General features: G+C 41.7%; 1 protein-coding gene across 2 annotated transcripts in view; it reads right to left on the bottom strand.

Annotated features, from left to right (window-relative positions):
* Positions 1–22017, bottom strand: part of LOC122563333 — a 61562-nt gene that overhangs the window by 13246 nt on the left and 26299 nt on the right. For both annotated transcript variants that reach the window (XM_043717073.1, XM_043717072.1), the window contains exons 2-4: positions 10345–11827; positions 2024–2335; positions 480–1043 (exon numbers count right to left, since the gene is read on the bottom strand). In XM_043717073.1, coding sequence (XP_043573008.1) covers positions 480–1043; positions 2024–2335; positions 10345–11827 — 2359 coding nt within the window. The remainder of the gene's footprint in view (positions 1–479; positions 1044–2023; positions 2336–10344; positions 11828–22017) is intronic.

Below are 22017 nucleotides of genomic sequence, written 5' to 3'. Positions count from 1 at the left end.
AAGCCCTTCTTCAGGAATCTGAAGAAGGGCTTATGCCCGAAACGTTGATTCTCCTGCTCCTTGGATGCTGCCTGACCTGCTGCACTTTTCCAGCAACACGTTTTTCAGCTCTGCAATTATGGATCACAACACAGTGGCCCTTCAGCCAGTTCTGCCTGCACCATCTCTCTAAATGAACAATACACACAACCATAAAATGCAGTTAAATTCTAAGGAATGCACAATAGGAGAATTACTCTACATTGGCTTTCCTGGTTATAAATCAAAATGCTACAATTTAAAATGACAAATTTTAAAATTCAAAAGTGGCCACTCAACTATGCAGCAAAATAAATATTTCAAAGACAAACATTTTAAATATTCCTCATCTTAAACTGATAAAGGGAGGCCAAGATCACAGAGAATGGTGATCATCCAGATTTTCAAATAAATAGCATAAAATCTTAATTTAGATCAAGAATTTTATAAAGGTGTCAAACCATTTTCTTCCGTATTGCCTCCAGCGCAGCCTCTTTCTCCTTCAGAATTGCCTTCAGCCGCTTGATCTTCTCATCGCGTGTAATTTCATCTATACTTGAGGATGGGAGAGGAGTGTAACTGCATGCTGCACTGATCTCAGTTGGAACGGTGTAATCCATTGGGAGAGATGAAGTGCTGGCCATAGGAGCAGGGATTGTGGAGACATCTAAGCAGTTGGATACACTTTCTGTCCCAGTTCCCAAAGTCATCCCAGATGGGGATACCATTCCAGTGCTCTCATTTAGCACTGAGCTAGGCTCAAGAAAGCTGGTGGTTGTCTCCTGTTCACAGTGAGAGGCAACTTGGGAGACTGCTTCTGTATCGTGAGAGGCTGCTTCTGTATCATGGGAGGCTGCTTCTGTATCATGGGAGGCTGCTTCTGTATTGTATACAGGAAGGCAGCTGTAGGCATGCTCTGATTCCCAGTTTGGAATGAATCGTTTTAGGCATCGTTTCTTAACTGCAGGTGAAGACTGGATGCTTTCTGCTTTTCTTTTCACTGGAGATTCAGGCTCAAGTTTCACCTAAAATGGGAAGCAATTTTAAAAAAACTGAAAATTACCATATACATATGAAAGATTGTTTTGCATATAAAAGATCCTGCTCACTCAATTTCACAATCATTTTATAACTTTCATATAAAAATCACAGAATTTTCTTCAAAGCATGTATTTACATCATTAGTGAAATGCTTTAAATTTTACATGCAGACACAACCAAATTTATTTTTAGCCTATGAAAAAATACATCTTTATTCCTCTGGTTTCAGCGTTGCTTCAGTTGCTAGTATACTTAGCCAGTCAGAAGGTTGACAGCTCAAGTGGCAGTCCAGTGACCTGAACACACATTCGAGGCTAACACTTTAGTATGGTAGAGTCAGTGCTACATTAGTGAATTTGCTGCCTTTCATATGAGAGGCTCTACCTTCCTTCACAAGTTGACGTATTTGACACTGTGGCACTATGGGAAGTAAAGGAGAGCCTAGCCCTCATCTCCCATCCAGTAGTAATCTCTCAATGGACGGGCATCTGGTTTTGAAACTTTGCTAGTCGTGTATGGTCTGTCATATATTTCTACATTACAATCGTGGCTACATTTCAAATTGATTCCATTAAATATAAAGCAGCTTGGGACAGCCTGACATTGTGAAAGGCTCTATATAAAGGCAAATTATTTTTTTCTAATGATTCCACTGTAAAATCTCAGGCATTTTCAGACATTTTAAAAATACACATTAAAGGGACTTTAGAGTTCTCCAGTTGGCTAAGCACATTTTAAGAAGAATAAAGAAAATGAAGGGGAAATGCACTGAATTATATTAAAAATGTAGAACTCAGTTTATTAACTGATGTATTTGAAATTAAAGACTGTACTCAACAATCACAGAACTAATTTGCAAGCATTTGCTGTAGACTCTATTCAAAATAATCCATTTAAAATCTCACACAAAACAACTTTGAGCTGTTTTCTAAAAATAATTAGTACTACTGAAATGAAGATATACCTCAATCTCCTTTGTATGGGTTGCATAATATTCTGTCTCTATAGGTGGCTCTGTTTTAATGGCTGGAGGCGTCAAAATCACTTGTGTCTGTTTACAAACTGCTTCAGTCTTTATGTTATCTATTTTCTTGGGTAATTGAGAGTATAACTCTGGTGGTTTAGAGTTTGCAGTGTAAGTGCCCTTTTCCCATTGGTCCAGCTGCTTTTGGGATATTCTGGTGAGGCAGATTCGCACAGATGTGTAAATTCCTGCTTTCTTCAACAACTGTTCATCGGTTTCTCCTCGTGTAGTCCCACAAGTCGAATTAGAATGCTGACAGAAGGTTGGGAAACAAGAGGAATAACATTTTTAATTATGACACAAATACTTCTTGACAAATTAACAAGAGAAACCTGAATTGCAGTGCTCTCAAGCAGAACTATATGCTGCTAATTTACAGTCACTTTCAAGTAAGGCACACTTTACTGTTAAAATCATGCCAATGATGATATTGATGCTACTGATTTGCAACAAAGAACAAAGAAAATTTACAGCCCAGGAACAGGCCCTTCGGCCCTCTAAGTCTGAACTGATCCAAATCCACTCTCTAAACATATCACCCAATTTCTAAGCATCGGTATCCCTCTGCTCCCCACCCACTCATGCATCTGTCCAGACGCATCTTAAATGAATCTACCATGCCTGCCTCTACTACCTCTGCTGGCAACGCGTTCCAGGCACCTACCACCCTCTGTGTAAAGTACTTGCCGCGTATATACCCCTTAAAATTTTCACCTCTCACCTTGAACGTGTGACCTCTCATGATTGAAGCCCTCACGCTGGGAAAAAAGCTTGTCTCTATCCACCCTATCTATACCCTTCATGATTTTGTCGTCCTCAGTCAGGTACCCCCTCAATTTCCTTTCTTCTAATGAAAACAATCCTAACCTACTCAACCCCTCTTCATAGTTAGCATTTCCATATCAGGCAACATCTTATAAACCTTCTCTGCACCCTCTCCAAAGCGTCCACATCCTTTTGGTAATGTGGTGACCAGAACTGTACACAGTATTCTAAATGTGGCCGAACCAATGTCTTGTACAATTTTAACTTGACCTGTCAGCTCTTAAACTCAATACCCCGTCCGATGAAGGCAAGCATACTATATGCCTTCTTGACCACTCTATCCACCTGTGCAGCAACCTTCAGAGTACAAAGGACCTGAACTCCCAGATCTCTCTGCCCATCAATGTTTCCCAAGGTTCTTCCTTTTACAGTATAGTTCGCTCTAGAATTAGACTTCCCAAAATGCATCACCTCACATTTGCTTTCGAGAAACTCCCTTCAACTACTATTCTCTGTCTCCTGTTGCTCAACCAGTTCTTTATCCACCTCGCTAGAACACCGTGCACACCATGTGACTTCACTTTCTCCATTAGTTTATCATGGGGAACCTTATCAAATACCTTACTAAAGTCCATGTATATAAAATCTACAGCCTTTCCTTCAGCTATCAACTTGGTCACTTCCTCAAAGAACTCTATTAAGTTGGTAAGGCACAATCTACCCCGCACAAAACTGATAAGTCCATTCTTTTCCAAATATAAACAGATTTTATCCCTCAGTACCTTTTCCAGCAACTTTCCCACCACTTACATCAGGCTCACTGATCTGTAGTTACCTGGAATATCCCTACTACCCTTCTTGTACAGGGGGACAACAGGAGCAATCCTCCAGTTTTCTAGCACCTCACCTGTATTTAAGGATACTACAAAGATATCTGTCAGGGCCCCAGCTGTTTCCTCTCTCGCTCTCTCAGCAGCCTGGGATAGTCCACCTTAATATCCTTTAGCCTACCCAACACATCTTCCCTCCTTACTGTCAACATGATCCAGAGTAAACACCTTCTACCTCTAATCTCAGCATTCATCACCTCGCTCTCCTCAATGAACACTGAAGCAAAGTAATCACTGAGAATCTCACCCATTTTCTCAGGTTTGACACACAACCTTTTTCCTTATCCTTTAGTGGACCAACCCTTTCTCTGGTTACCCTCTTGCTTCTTATGTAAGAATAAAAGTCCTTGGGATTCTCCTTAATTCTGCTCACTAAAGTTATTTCATGAGTCCTTTAGCCCGCTTGATTCCTCGTTTAAGATTGGTCCTACTCTCCCAGTATTCCTCCAGGGCCTATTCTGTTCTTAGCTGCCTGAACCTTACGTACGCTTCCCTTTTCTTCTTGGCTAGTCCCACGTTTTCTCCTGTCATCCAGGGTTCACGAATCTTGCCTTCCCTATCCCTTGTTTTCAAAGGGATATATCTATCCTGCACTATCTTCAACCTATCTTTGAAAGCCTCCCATATATCAAATGTGGACTTTCCTTCAAATAGCTGTGTCCAACCACATTTCCCAGCTCCTGCCTAATTTTGATATAATTGGCCTTGGCCCCATTTTGTACTCGTCCCTTAGGACCACTCTCAACTTTGTCTACGGGTATTCTAAGACTTACAGAATTGTGGTCACTATTCCCAAAGAAATCCCCCACTGCAACTTCTACCATCTGTCCTGGCTCGTTCCCCAGTACCAGGTCCAATATGGTCTCTTCCCTCGTTGGACTATTGACATACTGCTCTAGAAAACTTCTCTTCCCTCGTTGGACTATTGACATACTGCTCTAGAAAACTTCCCTGGATGCTCCTTACAAATTATGCCCCAGCCAGACCTCTGACACTAAGTGTATTCCAGTCACTGTTGGAAAAATTATAATCTCCCATCACCACCACGCTGTTGCCTCTACATCCTTTCATAATCTGTTTACCTATTTGTTCTTCTACCTCATGCTCACTGTTGGGAGGCCTGTAAGACAGCCCCAGCAGTGTAACTGCACCCTTCTTATTTCTCAGCTCCATCCATAATGCCCCACTGTTCAAGCCCTCCACAGTGTCCTCCTTTAGCAAAGCCATGATATCATCCCTGACCAGCAATGCAACTCCTCCCCCCCTTTTACTTCCCTCCCTGTCCTGTCTGAAGCATCAAAATCCATTTAGTTGCCAATCATGCTCTTCCTTCAACCAAGTGTCTGTGGTCACAATAACGTGATTAAACAGTCTACAATTTACTAATCACTCTGTGAATGAGATACCCTACATGAAAACTAATGACAAATCAGACAGCTAGTTTTCAAGAAAAAAACAATCCAATCCTGCAGAGTGAAATTTAAAACGATTTTAACTCAACATCTTATTAAACCATAACATAATAAGGTATCATAATATTATCTGTAAACTGAAAAGGGAAGATGCAAGTCGAGAGGGTCCTTTTTGCTCAATTTAATGTTTCTGATAAAAGCAACGTCTTTAAAATAAATTGTAAGAAGAGTCAACGTCTAATATAAATGGGAAGCTTTCTATTGGGCTATAGTCAATGGCACAATGCTATAGCTGGAAGCTCAAAGGATGACTTCATCAGACTAATTGCACTGATTGACCTACTGTTGTGATCAATTGCAATATTGATGGAACCCCTCCAGGATAAAAGGGGCTGCTATTTGATGGTAGGTTTTTGTGAAGCAGAATCCTGACTGATATCACCAGGGAAAACTAAGAGAACATAAAGTAACTTTAAGTACTTCAGGCTACAGAGTGTTAGTCCTAGAGAATGGATCACTTTTCATTCCAGGGATTTATGACAAAGTAAAGCACTTTCAAACTGGATACAGCATTGCTATAGAGAGAGTAAAGCTCTTTTAACACATTCCAGCTTTCATGATAGGAGAGCTGCATCAGTGAGATATCCCTCCCTTTTCCATTCCAGCCAGTAAATCTCTTTAACAATGCCAAATTCATAGTGCTGTGTTGTGGCCCAAGCATGACAAGACCATGTTCAAGCTACAGGTGCACATTTCATAGTACTTGAAACAAGTACTTGACTTTACATTTTCTGCTTGGGAACTCTACAGCCTCCTGGACTCAATATCGAGTTCAACAAGTTTTATGGTTTGAGGCACCTTCACCCATGTCCTTGACCCAAACCCCCAAACACCAGGCTTTGTTATCACGTGGCCTGCTGTGACACACAACCCGTCGTTAGCCACTAATTGTCTCCACTAGTAGCTATTCATTCTCCTAAACTGATCATTATCCATTCCTTTGCCTGTCCAACTGTTCTCCTCTCTCCTGGGGCTCTATCTCCACCTACCATTGACTCTTTACCCCTGCATCCACCCTATCTTCCGCATAAAGCCATTTCTTTCAGACCTGCCATCAGTTCTGAGGAAGGGTCACTGGACTAAAATGGTAACTCTGATTTCTCCACAGATGCCGCCAAACCTGCTGAACTTTTCCAGCAATTTCTGTTTTCATTGCTTGACATTACTTACTATTACGACTACTATTACAAGTGAAATTGTGCGACTAGGCAAGAGGAAAAGGGGAGCGCATATAAGGTTCAGGCAGCTAAGAACAGAACTGGCCATGGAGGAATATTGGGAGAGTAGGACCAGTCTTAAATGAGGAATCAAGCGGGCTAAAAGGGGTCATGAAACAGCTTTAGATTAGAATCCCAAAGCCTTTTTATTCTTATATAAGAAGCAAGCAGGTAATTTGAGAAAGGATTGGTCCACTAAAGGATAAGGAAGGAAGGCTGTGTGTCGAACCTGAGAAAATGAGTGAGCTTCTGAATGATTACTTTGCATCAGTGCTCACTGAGGAGAGGGATATGATGAATGTTGAGATTAGAGTTAGAAGTTTGATTAGTCTGGATCACGTTGACATAAGGAGGGAAGATGTGTTGTGTAGGTTAAAGGATATTAAGGTAGACAAATCCCCAGGACCAGATGGGATCTATCCCAGGTTGCTGAGAGAGGTGAGAGAGGAAATAGCTGGGGCTCTGACAGATATCTTTGTAGCATCCTTAAACACAGGTGAGGTGCCGGAGGACTGGAGCATTGCTCATGTTGTTCCCCCTGCACAAGAAGTGTAGTAGGGATATTCCAGGTAACTACAGACCAGTGAGCCTGATGTCAGTGGTGGGTAAGCTGCTGGTGAAGGTACTGTGGGATGAAATCTATTTATATTTGAAAAAGAATGAGCATATCAGTGATAGGCAACATAGTTTTGTGCGGGGTAGATTGTGCCTTACCAACTTAATAGAGTTCTTTGAGGAAGTGACCAAGTTGATAGCTGAAGGAAAGGCTGTAGATTTTATATACATGGACTTTAGTAAGGTATTTGATAAGGTTCCCCACGATAAACTAATGGAGAAAGTGAAGTCACATGGTGTGTAGGGTGTTCTAGCAAGGTGGATAAATAACTGGTTGAGCAACAGGAGACAGAGAGTAGTAGTTGAAGGGAGTTTCTCGAAATGGAGAAAGGTGACCAGTGGTGTTCCACAGGGGTCAGTGCTGGGGCCACTGTTTGTAATATACATAAATGATCTGGAAGAGGGTATTGTTGTTCTGATCAGTAAGTTTGCAGATGACATGAAGATTGGTGGAGTTGCAGAAAGCATAGGGGACTGTCAAAGAATACAGGAGAATATAGATAGACTGGAGAATGGGTGGAGAAGTGGCAGGTGGAGTTCAATCCGGGCAAATGTGAGGTGATGCATTTTGGGAAGTCTAATTCTAGAGCGAACTATACTGTAAACAGAAGAGCCTTGGGAAAAGTTGATGAGTAGAGAGATCTGGGAGTTCAGGTCCATTGTACCCTGAAGGTTGCTGCACAGGTGGATAGAGTGGTCAAGAAGGCATATAGTATGCTTGCCTTCATCGGACGGAGTATTGAGTATAAGAGCTGGCAGGTCATGTTAAAATTGTACAAGACTTTGGTTCGGCCGCATTTAGGATACTGTATACAGTTCTGGTCACCACATTACCAAAAGGATGTGGACGCTTTGGAGAGGGTGCAGAGAAGGTTTACGAGGATGTTGCCTGGTATGGAAAGTGCTCGCTATGAAGAGAAGTTGAGTAGGTTAAGATTGTTTTCATTAGAAAAAAGGAAATTGGGGCACCTGATTGAGGTCTACAAAATCATGAAGGGTATAGACAGGATGGATAGAGATAAGCTTTTTCCCAGGGTGAGGGCTTCAATCACGAGAGGTCACGTGTTCAAGGTGAGAGATGAAAATTTTAAAGGGAATATATGCGGCAAATACTTTACACAGAGGGTGGTAGGTGCCTGGAACGCGTTGCCAGCAGAGGTGGTAGAGGCAGGCACGGTAGATTCATTTAAGATGTGTTTGGACAGATGCATGAGTAGGTGTGGAGCAGAGGGATACAGATGCTTCGGAAATAGGCGATAATTTTAGACTAAGGATTTGGATCGGCTCAGGCTTGGAGGGCCGAAGGGCCTGCTCCTGGGTTGTAAACTTTCTTTGTTCTTTACTTATTTTTTTTCTGAAGCAATGAGATTGTAGCATAGTGAAATTCAAATAACATCACACTCTAATAACTCAAGTGTGATTTCAATCATCGGTCACATGGAGTGTATGTGATTAAAACGAGGGAAAAAATAACTGCAAGTACCTTACAAGGAAGCATCAGGTTTAAGTGGCGTAGGTTAAGCTTAATCATAACGTTTGATATGATACTCAACATACATCTTCTAACCATTCATTAGAAAAATACAAAGGCCTATACCTTTTGTATATATTGCTCTATGCATGGAATGGATTGTGGGATACTAAATGAAGATTAACCAGTAATGAATAGAGTCGGAGTCATAGAGACGTACAGTACAGAAAGAGACCCTTCAGTCCAAATCAACCATGCTGACCAGATATCCTAAATTAAGTTAGTCCCATTTGCGAACACTTGGCCAAATCCCTCTAAACCCTTCCTCTTCATTTATCCATCCAGATGCCCTTTAAATATTGTAATTGTACTGGTGTCCACCACTTCATCTGGCAGCTCATTCCATACATGCACCCTTTCAAGTTTCACAGCATCCTTCCTTTAGGAGTGAGACCAGAATTGCACACAATATTCCAAATATGGCCTAATCAATATCCTGTACAGCCACAACATGAGCTCCCAACTCCTATACTCAATGGTCTGACCAGTAGAGGAAAGCATACCTTGGTGCAAAGGCTTTTTTTGAAACGTTATATACACTCATTGTATACAACAAATTTAGCATTATCTGAATTGCTTGAGTCACAATATATTTTGTAAAGAAATATGTAATAGTTTCAAGTTGACTGAATCACAGAGCATCAACAGAATGCAAGGCCCCAAAGTCAGGACATTGAGGTGAAGATGGCAGTACAGTTTGTCTTGTTTCAGCAGCCTGAAGTAAAATGAGAAATCAGCAGTAATCCCCACCTCATCACTATCTGGCTTGAGCAATAAAGTAGCAAGCTCAGATCCCCTACATTCAAATAGCTGTTCCACACTCTGTGCATATCTCGAAGCAAAACAGCAGAAGGCAACAGGGGACCTGTCGCAATTATGGATCACCAAGAATCAGCATGAAAAGAACTGATTAACCATCTAGTTCATTTGGATCTTGATATCCAACACAGAAGTGTAAACAGGAATGTTTCCATACTATAGGGAATCTAATCTAATTTAATCTAAAGAATATAACAGTCACACATACACACACCTTATGTCTCTAAAGCCTGAGTCAGTCCAAAAGTAAAGTCCCAGCTACACAAGTAATTTCTTTCTCAAAACCAGTCTGCTATTCCATTTGAGCAGAACACACTTTGTACTTCAATTAATCATCAAACAGATATAGTACATAGAATTGCAAGTTTATTGTTTTGTGGACGTTGAGATTTCACTCTGGCTTGATTGGGAAATTCCATTATAAAGGCTATTGCAATATCAGATCAGACATTTGCATTTGTTTTTCATTCATGGAACGTGGGTGTCACTGGCTGGGCCATTGTGTATTGTCCATCCTTAGTTGCCCTTGAGAAGGTGGTGATGAGTTACCTTCTTAAATTACTGCAGTCCGTGTGCTGTAGTTAGACCCGCAAAATTGTCAAGAAGGGACTTCCAAGATTTTGACTGAGCAAGTAAACAAGAGACCCACACTTCCTGCATAATATTAACATTGTGAAAAACATCTGGAATATGTAAACCTAACAAGTAAAAAAAACTTCTGTTCCACAGAATACTGGGAATGTCTCATTAGAACTCTAAGTAAAATGCAGTTGAACATTGTAACATTCAATTACTTTAACATTCAAAGCAGGACAAAATTAGCAACAGACACACAGGAGTGAATGGCCTCATTTTGTACTGTGATCTTCTTTTCCAGTTCTATTAAGAACAGACAGAGAGTGTCAATATTTCTTCACACTAACAAAAAGCTTAATACCATGAGAAAGCTTACCTCATGCAGAGTGCCTGGTAAATCTTGACTCCTGTCCTGGTGACTGACTGTTGTAGTACATGAATCTATTGGTTGATTTATATATTTGTTCTCCTGTGTGGCAGTTTTAGGATCAGGATCCTCTGGTTCTTCTTTGATTTTTGTCAGTAAATCAATAGGTGATACAACAGCAGGCAATGTAGTGTCCGTTTCTGCATGGTTTGTGGAAGCTGGAGCACTTTCCGGGTGCGAGCTGGGGAATCCACCATTCTTCTGCACAACTAGGTAGACTTTACCATTGTACATAACTAGGGCATTTTCCTTGAATAGAGAAAATAAGTCAGAGTCCATTTGTGTAGATGCAGTAGCCGGTAACGGTATCAGGTTAGTGGCGTTCTCCATGTTCTGCTGATCAGCCAAGCTCTTTAAGATCTCTGAGGCCAGGTTGTTGGAAGATTTAACTGGAATAAGGCAGTGTGCTAAAGACTGTGGATTTGCTTGCACAACCCATTTCATTGGACTATCTTTAGGCAGATTTTGCTCAGCATTAGAAACAACTTCACCACAGGCAACAACAGGAGGGATATTTGTACTTATAGCAGGGCTAAAACCAGTGGTGGAAGTTGTGGGCACATTCAAAATATTCTTGGGACGAATATTTTGGAGACGCTTTTGCACTGTCTTCACTGTGTTCACTGGGCAAACGTAGATGACAGTTGGAGATGTCATTGCTGACGCAGTTGTGTTAACGAAATTGGTTGCTGTGGTAGACAAGATCTTCTGCCGGATAGCAATGGGCAGAGAAGATGCTGGAACAGATTTGACTTCTGCATTTGCAGGAATCTGAAGATGATGGCCAGCGGGCAACACTGGAGATTTTAAAAGCATGTAAGTGTTCTGGTCAATTGCCAATGTGGACGATGCTTGGTTGGTCTGTACAGCTGGACCAGGAAAGGCGGCTGTTGATAGATTATAAACCATTTGATCAGGAGCCAAAGTAGAACATGCTTGGGTCCCCTGCACTGGTAAAGCAGGCAAACTAACTGTTCTCAGATCAGAAGACTTTTGACTTGTAGTTAAACTGGGAGTAGCTTGTACCTTCTGCACAGGTAGACTAGGCAAAGTAACTGCTGTTAGGTTAGGACATTGCAAAGATGCAACTGCTGATGCTGGAAATGTATTGTTCTGGGAGGGATTGATGGGAGATGCTGCAGTTTGGGTGGTTGATCCTTCCAGTGATGTTATTAGAATCTTTCCTGTGTTGGCATGCTGTAACACAGGAAAACATGTTGGCGCATTACAAGTTGTTGTTTTAGGTGATGCTGTCATGTGAAACACGGTTGACACATTTACTTTGGAAGAGGTAGCAGTGGTAGACACCGAAATGGGAAGAGGAATGGCTGGGATGTAGTGTCCAGGCATGTTGGAAAGTGGTATTAATTTAAGGAGGTTCTTCCCATCCAGACCAGTAGTTTGCACAATCCGATACATGCATCCTGAATTGCTAGGAGAGACATTAAAAAGTTACAAGTGATATTTAAATATAAAGGATGACATACAGTAATTACTAAGTTTGACTAAGTTAAACATATTTTGCCCATTTATTGCATCAATTGAGATGATTCTGTTTATACAAGTAGATAATTTGATCTTAGCTGAACATAACTCATATGCAACAAAAAAACCATTGCATCATTCCCATATGTGGCTTTGGACTTTTTAAAAATTCACTCATGATCAGACCATCACTGGCTAGGGATGGGGGAGATGGGCATTTAATTTGCCCAGGTAAAGATGGCAGTTTCTTTCCATTAAGGGCATTAGTGAACCAGATGGGTTTTTCCGACAATCGACTCTTAATTCCAGATTTTTATTGAATTCAAACTCCATCACCTGCCATGGTAGGATTTGAACCCAGACTCCCAGAGCATCTCCTGGGTCTCTGGATTAATACTGTAACAATAATGTCACAAGGCCATCATATCCCTCACCCCCATACCCTCCCAAAGTGTTTTTTTGAAAAAGTAACCGTTATAAATCACATATATAGGTTAGTGCACACTGCCTGTTCTTTCCTTCTCCTCTCCCTCAGTTATGGAAAAGGCTACTGTGCACAAAAGGATGAAATTAGTGAAAGTCAAAACAAGTTATATGAGAAAGGAATCAATCAGTGGTCAACTTTGAAATTCCACAACTTAGAGTCATAAAGATGTATAGCACAGACACAGACCCTTCAGTCCAAACTCATCCATGCCGACCAGATGTCTTAAACTAATCTAGTCCCATTTATCAGCACTTGGCCCATATCCCTCTCAATCCTTCCTATTCATAAACCCATCCAGATGCCTTTTAAATGTTGTAATTGTACCAGCCTCCACCACTTCCTCTGGCAGCTCATTCCATACATGCACCAGACTCTGTGTGAAGAAGTTTTCCCTTTAGGTCCCTTTTAATATTTTCCCCATTCACCCTAAACCTATGCCCTCTAGTTCTGGACTTCCCAACCCAGGGAATAGACTTTGTCTATTTATCCCATTCATGCTATCATAATTTTTAAAATCTCGACAAGGTCACCGCTCAGCCTCTGACGCTCTAGGGGCAATTGTCCCAACCAATTCAGCCTCTCCCCATAGCTCAAACCTTCCAACCCTGGCAAAATACTTGTTAGTGTTTCTGAACCCTTTCAAGTTTCACAACATCGTTACGATAGAAGGGAGACCAGAATTGAACACAATATTCCAAAAGTGGGAGAAAGTGAGGACTGCAGATACTGGAGATCAGAGCTGAAAAATGTGTTGCTGGAAAAGCGCAGCAGGTCAGGCAGCATCCAAGGAGCAGGAGAATCGATGTTTCAGGCTTATGCCCGAAATGTCGATTCTCCTGCTCCTTGGATGCTGCCTGACCTGCTGCACTTTTCCAGCAACACATTATTCCAAAAGTGCCCTAATCAATGTCCTGTACAGCCACAACGTGACCTCCCAGTGCCTATGCTCGATGCTGTAACCAATAAAGGAAAGCTCCTTCTTCACTATCCTGCCACTCCACTTTCAGGTTCCACTATGAACCTGCACTCCAAGCTCTCTTTGTTCAGCAACACTCCCCAGGACCTTCCCATTAACTGAATTAGTCCTGCCCTGATTTGCCTTTCCAAAATGCAGCACCTCACATTTATCTAAATTAAACTCCATCTGCCACTCCTCAGCCCAATGGCCGATCTGATAAGATCCCATTGTACTCTGAGGTAACCTTCTTCGCTGTCCACTACACCTCCAATTTTGGTGTCATCTGCAAACTTACTAACTGTACCTCCTATGTTCACATCCAGATCATTTATTTAAATGACAAAAAGTAGTGGATTTATATCTTTTTATAATTTATGTATTTAAAATGGCACAAGATTATGATGACTTCTGTACATTTTACTGTATTTTCATAAATACATGTAACAATAAATTACTATCCAATAAGAATAGGAATCTAAATGGTAAGTATTACTGCCTCCATCCGAGTGAATTGAAAAGGTGACCTCACTGACATCTTCAAAAAAAAATCAACCAAGAAACCATCATCCAAGCCTATGGAACAATGCATTCTGACAACCACTTAAGTAATCTAGCCAGTTAGTTGTTTACTTTTACTTGGTGAAGTTAGTGTATTGTTAATAAAGGCTGAGTCTTTTGTTTAAGATACAATCCTGTGTCTGGAACTGATTACTCGCAGACGCTGGGATTGGTTATTCAAATTTGTGGTTAGGAACAATTAGGGTCAATTTTGAGAGTCTGTGAAGGTTTTCATTTGCAAATAAAGAGGGAGAAAGTCTGATTTGGTTTGGCTGTCCAACTCTGTCTCATAGCATTATTTAAGAATAAAAGATAATTTTAGGAATTCTTGTTGCATAATGGTACTGTCCTTTCCACTGAACCAGGAGGCCTGACGTCAAAACCCACTTACTCCAGAGGTGTGTATTAACATCGGAAATACCTAAAAGGGTCATTTTTGGCTTTTGAGATTGAATTGGTGGGGTACTGCAAGGATCAGTGATTGAACCTCAAGTTACAATCAATATTAAATAACCTAGACAGTGGGATCAAGCATCTGCACTCCAGTTTGGTGATGATACAAAGGACTGCAGGTTCATAGCTCCTTGAAAGTGGAGTCACAAGTATATAGGATAATGAAGAAGGCATTTGGTATGCTTTCCTTTATTGGCCAGAGTATTGAGTACAGGAGTTGGGAGGTCATGTTGTGGCTGTACAGGACATTGGTTAGGTCACCGTTGGGATATTGCGTGCAATTCTGGTCTCCTTCCTATCGGAAAGATGTTGTGAAACTTGAAAGGGTTCAGAAAAGATTTTCAAGGATGTTGCCAGGGTTGGAGGATCTGAGATACAGGGAGAAGCTGAACAGGCTGGGGCTGTTTTCCCTGGAGTGTCGGAGACTAAGGGGTGACTTTTTGGTGGTTTACAAAATTGTGAAGGGTATGAATAGGATAAATAGATAAAGTCTTTTCCCTGGGGTCGGGGAGTCCAGAACTAGAGGGCATAAGTTTAGGGTGAGAGGGGAAAGATATAAAAGAGACCGAAGGGGCAATGTTTTCACGCAGAGGGTGGTACGTGTATGGAATGAGCTGCCAGAGGAAGTGGTGGAGGCTGGTACAATTGCAACATTTAAGAGGCATTTGGATGGATATATGAATAGGAAGGATTTGGAGGGATATGGGCCGGGTGCTGGCAGGTGGGACTAGATTGGGTTGGGATATCTGGTCAGCATGGACAGGTTGGACTGAAGGGTCTGTTTCCATACTTTACATCTCTATAACTCTATGTACAAAACTAAGTTGATGCAAAGAAACTACAAAATGATTTAGATCCGAGTGAATGTAATAATACACATTATGCCTGAAGAGATAGGTATATAAGAATAAACTAGTCTTTCCACAACCTTGGTGAGACCACCAAGAGTATTGCAACTAATTTGGTTGGCCTGTTTACCCAGGGAAAATTATACTGAGAGGTTCCTGGATTGGGATTGATGAGGGTGGAGGAATTGTGTTAAAGGAGAAGCAGACTAGACTGCTTACACTTTGCAGTCTTTAAATGAGGCGATCTCTTTAATACATGCTGCCTTAAAAACATTGACAGGGTAGATGGTGGCCCAGAACTAGAGGCCAGTTTCAGAACAAGGAATTAAGCAGAAATGGTCTTCACTAAAAATGTGTTAGGAATCTTTGGGATTCTCTTTTCCAGAATCAACAGGTAGGATGTTTCCCTGGCAGAAGACTCTAGAACAGGGGACATAGTCTCACAGGAGAAAGTGAGGACTGCAGATGCTGGAGATCAGAGCTGAAGAAGGGCTCATGCCCGAAACGTCGACTCTCCTGCTCCTTGGATGCTGCCTGACCTGCTGCGCTTTTCCAGCAACACATTTTCAGCACATAGTCTCACATTAAGGAATGGGCCATTTAAAGCTGAGATTTGGAGGAATCTCTTCACTCTGAAGGTGGTGAATGTTCAAGCTTCTCTATCCCAAAGACCCATCATTGACCAGGTTCAAGACAGAAACTAATACATTTCTGGAAATTAATGACACTGAGGGCTATAGAGATAGTGTGGGAAAGTGGAATTGGAGTCAGTGATCAACTATGTATGGAATGGAAAGGCAGGCTCAATGTGCTGAATGGCCTACTCTTGTTCCTACATTCCATTCCATTGAAGGTAGAGATCAATAGATTTTTGGATACTCAGAAGAAATGGGGACAGTACAAGAATATGTGGTTAAGGATATTGAATGGTTTAGTTATGTTCTTACAACATTCATGAATAATTTTACCTCCCAAACTAATTAGGAACTAATTAAGATTACAAAGCAAGGATCCAAAGGTGTTCCACAGAAGCCAACAAATTTAAATAACAAATTCATACTAGACAATCACAATCAGTGCTAATTGACAATAATAATAGTCCTCCCCTCTTTACTAATCAAGTCAAACCCATCTCAAATTCATGAATTTAAACATGCACATTGCTATCTACAGTTGTATGGGTCTAGCACTCTGGCAGGAGTATTATTAATCTAAACTGACAATTACCACACCACCTTCCAAAATTTTTAGATGCTAACAAAGCAAGTTTGAGAGTTACATAGGAACAAGAGTAAGCCATTCAGTTCCTCAGGCCTGTCCTGCCATTCAACAGTTCGTCCATGTCTTAACTCACCTCCCCTTGACCTTGCAGCTGGCAGAAAAAAACACCTTCCTCTGATCTACTCTGTTAATTACTTCCAAAATACTAAAACATCCAATAAAATAACTTCAACCTTTTATAATTGCAATACTCTCATCAATCCAAACCTTGAAGCTCAGATAATATTTGAGAGTTTAGAAGGCTGAGAGGGGATTTGATTGAGATGTATAAGATTATTAGGATTATTAAAGGATTGGACATTCTGGAGGCAGGAAGCATGTTTCCGCTGATGGGTAAGTCCCGAACCAGTTTAAAAATAAGAAGTGGGCCACTTAGAACAAAGTTGAGGAGAAACGTCTTCACCCAGAGAGTGGTGGGTGTATGGAATGCTCTGCCCCAGAAGGCTGGGGAGGCCAAGTCTCTGGATACTTTCAAGAAAGAGTTGGATAGAGCTCTTCAGGATAGTGGGTTCAAGGGTTATGGGGATAAGGCAGGAACAGGATACTGATTAAGGATGATCAGCCATGATCATAATGAATGGTGGTGCTGGCTTGAAGGGCAGAATGGCCTACTCCTGCATCTATTGTCTATTGTATTCTGGTGAACCTGCACCTCCTTCCAAGGCAATAATATGCTTGCTAAGGTGGGAATGGATCTAACCTGGGCTTTGTATCAGTGCAGCACAACTTCCTCCTCCTCACTAAATTCTATTCTTCCATTATAAAAAAATAACATTCTATTGGCCTTTTTGGATTTTTTAATCTGATAGCTATATTTTAGTGATGCATACACAGATTTCAATTTTCTTTGGTCATCACCGATCCCAGCTTTTCAGATGTGGGGGAGACTACAATCCACCTAATTTACTGGAATTTAATCTGACACACTTGTTGACCAATGGCTTCCTAGCACAACACTCAATCCCATCAGAACTGACAGAAGGAGAATACTAAGATGTTGTCCTTAATTTCAGCAACCTGAGATTCAGTCATCACAAAGCTACAGGGGCACTTCAAGCACCAGTTGAAGGCACACATTATTGATACAAAGGGTGCATCACAGTGGTAAAAACAATGACTGCAGATGCTGGAAACCAGATTCTGGATTAATGGTGCTGGAAAAGCACAGCAGTTCAGGCAGCATCCGAGGAACAATAAAATCGACGTTTCGGGCAAAAGCCCCTCATCAGGAAACAGTTGTCGGATGCTGCCTGAACTGCTGTGCTTTTCCAGCACCACCAATCCAGAAAAAGGGTGCATCATGTCCCAGCAAAATATCAATATGAATAACTGATTTGCAAGTTGTTGTAGTAAGAACAGGTCTCAGGCTTTACTACAAGAAGATGCTAGTGAAGTTAGACAAAGGGAAAATATCTCTCAAATAACAAAGCAAGTGAGTGTCACTTGGACAATGCCACAGTCTTCTTATGCCATGGGGATATTTATATTAAAAAAAGACTTATTATTTGCACTTCAACCAATCACTGCATGATTCAACATGTTTTACGGACAATCATATATCGCCTTTACTGTCATGTAGGAAAAGCGTCAACTACATTGCACTCAGTAAACTGCCATAAACAATGTGATAATTATTAGATAATCTATTTTTATGGTGTTGAGATAAATATTGGTCAGCACACTAGAAATTATTCCCTTTCCCTTCTTCTAAATGGTACCAAAGGATATTTTATATCCATCAGAACATCCCATTTGAAAAGACTGCATCTCCAATGCTGCAGTACTGCAATGGAGTATTCGTATACATTTGTGGATCCAATCCATGGAATGCACCCATTTTAGAGTTGAAAATGCTATCAAATGAGTTACAGCTGATAATGATATGCATCAGCAGTCTAGACTATCATGGGCCATAGGGAGGATGGTGAATGAGAGGTGATAATGCTGAATTCAAGTAACGCAATGGCCCACTGTTGGCCACCCAAATCAATACCAGTTCAAGCCAGAGGCTGCCCACAATCGGTTCTCCTAATGCGACTCAAAACATGATGGACAGCACTAAGCCGAGGCCGGAGGAGGATTTACATGGTTGGCATCTATTACAGAACAGGTGACATGGCAATCAGCCATCCATAAGCAATGAGAAGCATTGTGCAGTCCCACTAAGGAGTGGTGCCAAATAATATGAGTTTCACCCCTTTCTCTGGACAATACTAGCAATGTCAAAAGAGTTGGGGGGGGGGGGGGAAGAGAAGAGGAAGGGGGTGTTGTTCTGAAGCATGAGCAACTGAGGAATCAATACTATTTAACCAGAAATGCAGACGATATAGAGGACGAAACTGTTGCCATTAAAACCTCTGGCTCTGGCTAGAGGAGATAGGGAGAAATAGTCCCTGCTTATCCAGATCAAAAACCAGAATGCACAGGCCAAAGTGTTTTTCATGTAGCCAGTAGTTACAGTCTAGAATGAACAACTTTGGAATATAGTGGAAACAAAAAACCTGCAGATGCTGGAATCTAAGGTAGACCAGCAGGAGGCTGGAAGAACGCAGCAAGCCGGGCAGCATCAGGAGGTGGAGAAGTCAATGTTTCAGTCCTGAAGAAGGTTTACACCCAAAATGTTGACTTCTCCACCTCCTGATGCAACCTGGCTTGCTGTGTTCTTCCGTTTGACAATTTTGAGGGATCTATGGACATGGACCCCAATATCCCTCTATTCCTCCACTGTCAAGAATCCTGCCCTTAACTCTGTATTCTGCATTTTAACTTGACCTTCTAAAATGAACCATTTCACACTTTTCCAGATTGAACTCCATCTGCCACTTATCAGTTCAGTTTTGCATCCTGTCACTGTCTCAGTGCAACCTACAACAGCTCTCCACAACTCCACCAAACTTCTTGTCACCTGCAAATTTACTAACCCTCCCTTCAGCTTCCTTATCCAAGTCATTTATAAAAGTCAAAGAGCAGAGGTTCCAGAACTGATTCCTGCGGAACACCACTGGTCACTGAGCTCCAGGCTGAATACTATCCATTTACCATCACCCTCTGTCTTCTATGAGCCAGCCAATTCTGTATCCAGACAGCCAGATTTCCCTGTCTACCATACCTCCTTACTTTCTGAATTAACGTACCATAGCGAACCTCATCAAATGCGTTGCTAAAATCCATGTACACCACATCCACTGCTCTCTCTTTGTCAATGTGTTTGGTTACATACTCAAAGAATTTAATAAGGTTTGTGAGGCATGACCTGCCCCTTGCAAAGCCATGCTGATTATCTCTAATCAAACTATGGTTTTCCAAGTAATCATAAATCCTGTATCTGAATCCTTTCCAATACTTTGCCCATCACTGACATAAGACTGACTGGTCTGTAATTTCCAGGATTATCCCTATTCCCTTTCTTGTACAACAGAATAACATTTGCCACCCTCCAATCATCTGATACTAATCCAGTGGACATGAGGATGCAAAGGTCATCGCTAAAGGTGCAGTAATCTCTTCTCGCTTCTTGTAGTAACCTAGGATATATCTTGTCTGGCCAGGGGATTTATCTTACCTTACATTTTTCAAACTTTTCAGCACATCCTCTTTTCTAACATCAACATGTTCTAGCATAGCTGTCCACAGAAACGTCCAGGACTCTCTCAGCAGTGAATACTGAAGCAAGATATTAATTAAGGACCTCCCCTACATCCTCCAACTCCAGGCATAAGTTCCCTCCACTATCCCTGATCGACCCTACCCTCACTCTGGCCTTCATCTTGTTCCTCATGTAAGTGTAGAATATCTTCAGGGTTTTCCTTAATCCTATCGGCTAAAGCTTTCTCATACCCGCTTTTAACTCTCCTAAGTCCATTCTTCAGTTCTTTCCTGGCTATCTTATAATTCTGTAAAGCCATGTCTGATCCTTGCCTCCTCAATCTTAAGGAGGCTTCCTTCATTCTCTTGACTAGATGTTCCACATCCCTTGTCACCCAAGGTTCTTTCAAACTACCATCCCTTCCTTGCCTCAATGGGACAAACCTGTCCAGCACTTGCAGCAGGTGCTTCTTGAACAACCTCCACATTTCTCTTGTGCATTTCCCTGAGGACATCTGTTCCCAATTTAGGCACCCCAGTTCCTTCCTAAAAGTGTTGTAAATCCCCCTTCCCCAATTAAATACTTTCCTACACCATCTGCTTCTATCCCTCTCCATGAGTATAGTAAAGGTCAGGAAGTTGGGATCACTATCACTGAAATATGTTCCTGAGAGATCTGACATCTGGCATGGCTCATTACCAAGCACCAAATCCAATGTGACCTCTCCTCTAGTTGGCCTATCTACATATTGCATCAGGAACCCTTCCTGGACACACCTGACAAAAACTGCTCCATCCAAACTACTTGAATCAAGATGAGGGACGTTATTAAGGTCACTCATGATAACCCTATTATTTTTGCACATTTCCAAAATCTGCATCCCAATCTGCTCCTCTGTGTCTCTGTTGCTACTGGGGAGGCCCGTAGAAAACTCCCATTAAAGTGACTGCTCCTTTCTGGTTTCTGACTTCCACCTATATTGACTCTGTAGACAAACCCTCCTCAATGATCTCCCTTTCTGCAGCTGTGATACTATCCCCGATTAGCAATGCCACTCCCCCACCTCTTTTACCTTCCCTCACCCCCCTCCCCACTCCTTTTGAACATCCAATAGCCATTCCTGCCCCTGTGACATCCAAGTCTCTGTAATGGCCACAACATCATAGTTCCAAGTATTTACTCCATGCTCTGCATTTGTCACTCTCATTCCTGATACTTCTTGCGTTATCCCTTATACTTCACCTTCTGTCACAAAACTACAGATTTCTTACAGAAACTCAGTACCCACAGACCAGTCGAACCGGGAACATTCCTTGTCACAATGGATGTGTCAGCACTCTACACTAGCATCCCCCATGATGACAGCATCAGGGCAACATCCTCAGCACTTAATACCAACAACTGCCAATCTCCGAGCACTGTCCTACAACTCATCCGCTTCGTCCTCGACCACAACATTTTCACCTTTGACAACCAGTTCTTTATCCTGACACATGGAACAGCCACGGGGACTAATTTGCACCCCAATATGCCAACATTTCATGCACAGGTTTGAACGAGACTTCGTTTCCACACAGGCCCTCCAACTAACACTATACACCAGATATACTGATGACATTTTCTTCCTCTGGACCCATAGCAAGGACTCACTGAAACAACTACAATTTTCATCCCACCATCAAACTTACCATGGACTACTCTTTAGTATCTGTTTCATTCTTGGATACATGGATCTCCATCAAGGATAAACACCTCACCTCACCTCTACCGCAGACCCTTGGATAACCTCACAATGCTACACTTCTCTAGCTTCCACCCAAATTATATTAAAACAGCCATCCCTAACGGACAAGCCCTACGCATACACAGAATCTGTTCAGATGAGGGGGGAACGTGACAGACACCTGAAAGTGCTCAAGGATACCCTCATAAGAACAGGGTACAATGCTCAACTCATTGCCTGCCA

This window comes from Chiloscyllium plagiosum, chromosome 26 (assembly GCF_004010195.1).
Source record: "Chiloscyllium plagiosum isolate BGI_BamShark_2017 chromosome 26, ASM401019v2, whole genome shotgun sequence".
In the NCBI taxonomy this organism is placed as follows: Eukaryota; Metazoa; Chordata; class Chondrichthyes; order Orectolobiformes; family Hemiscylliidae; genus Chiloscyllium; species Chiloscyllium plagiosum.
This window is presented reverse-complemented; position numbering and strand designations above follow the sequence as displayed.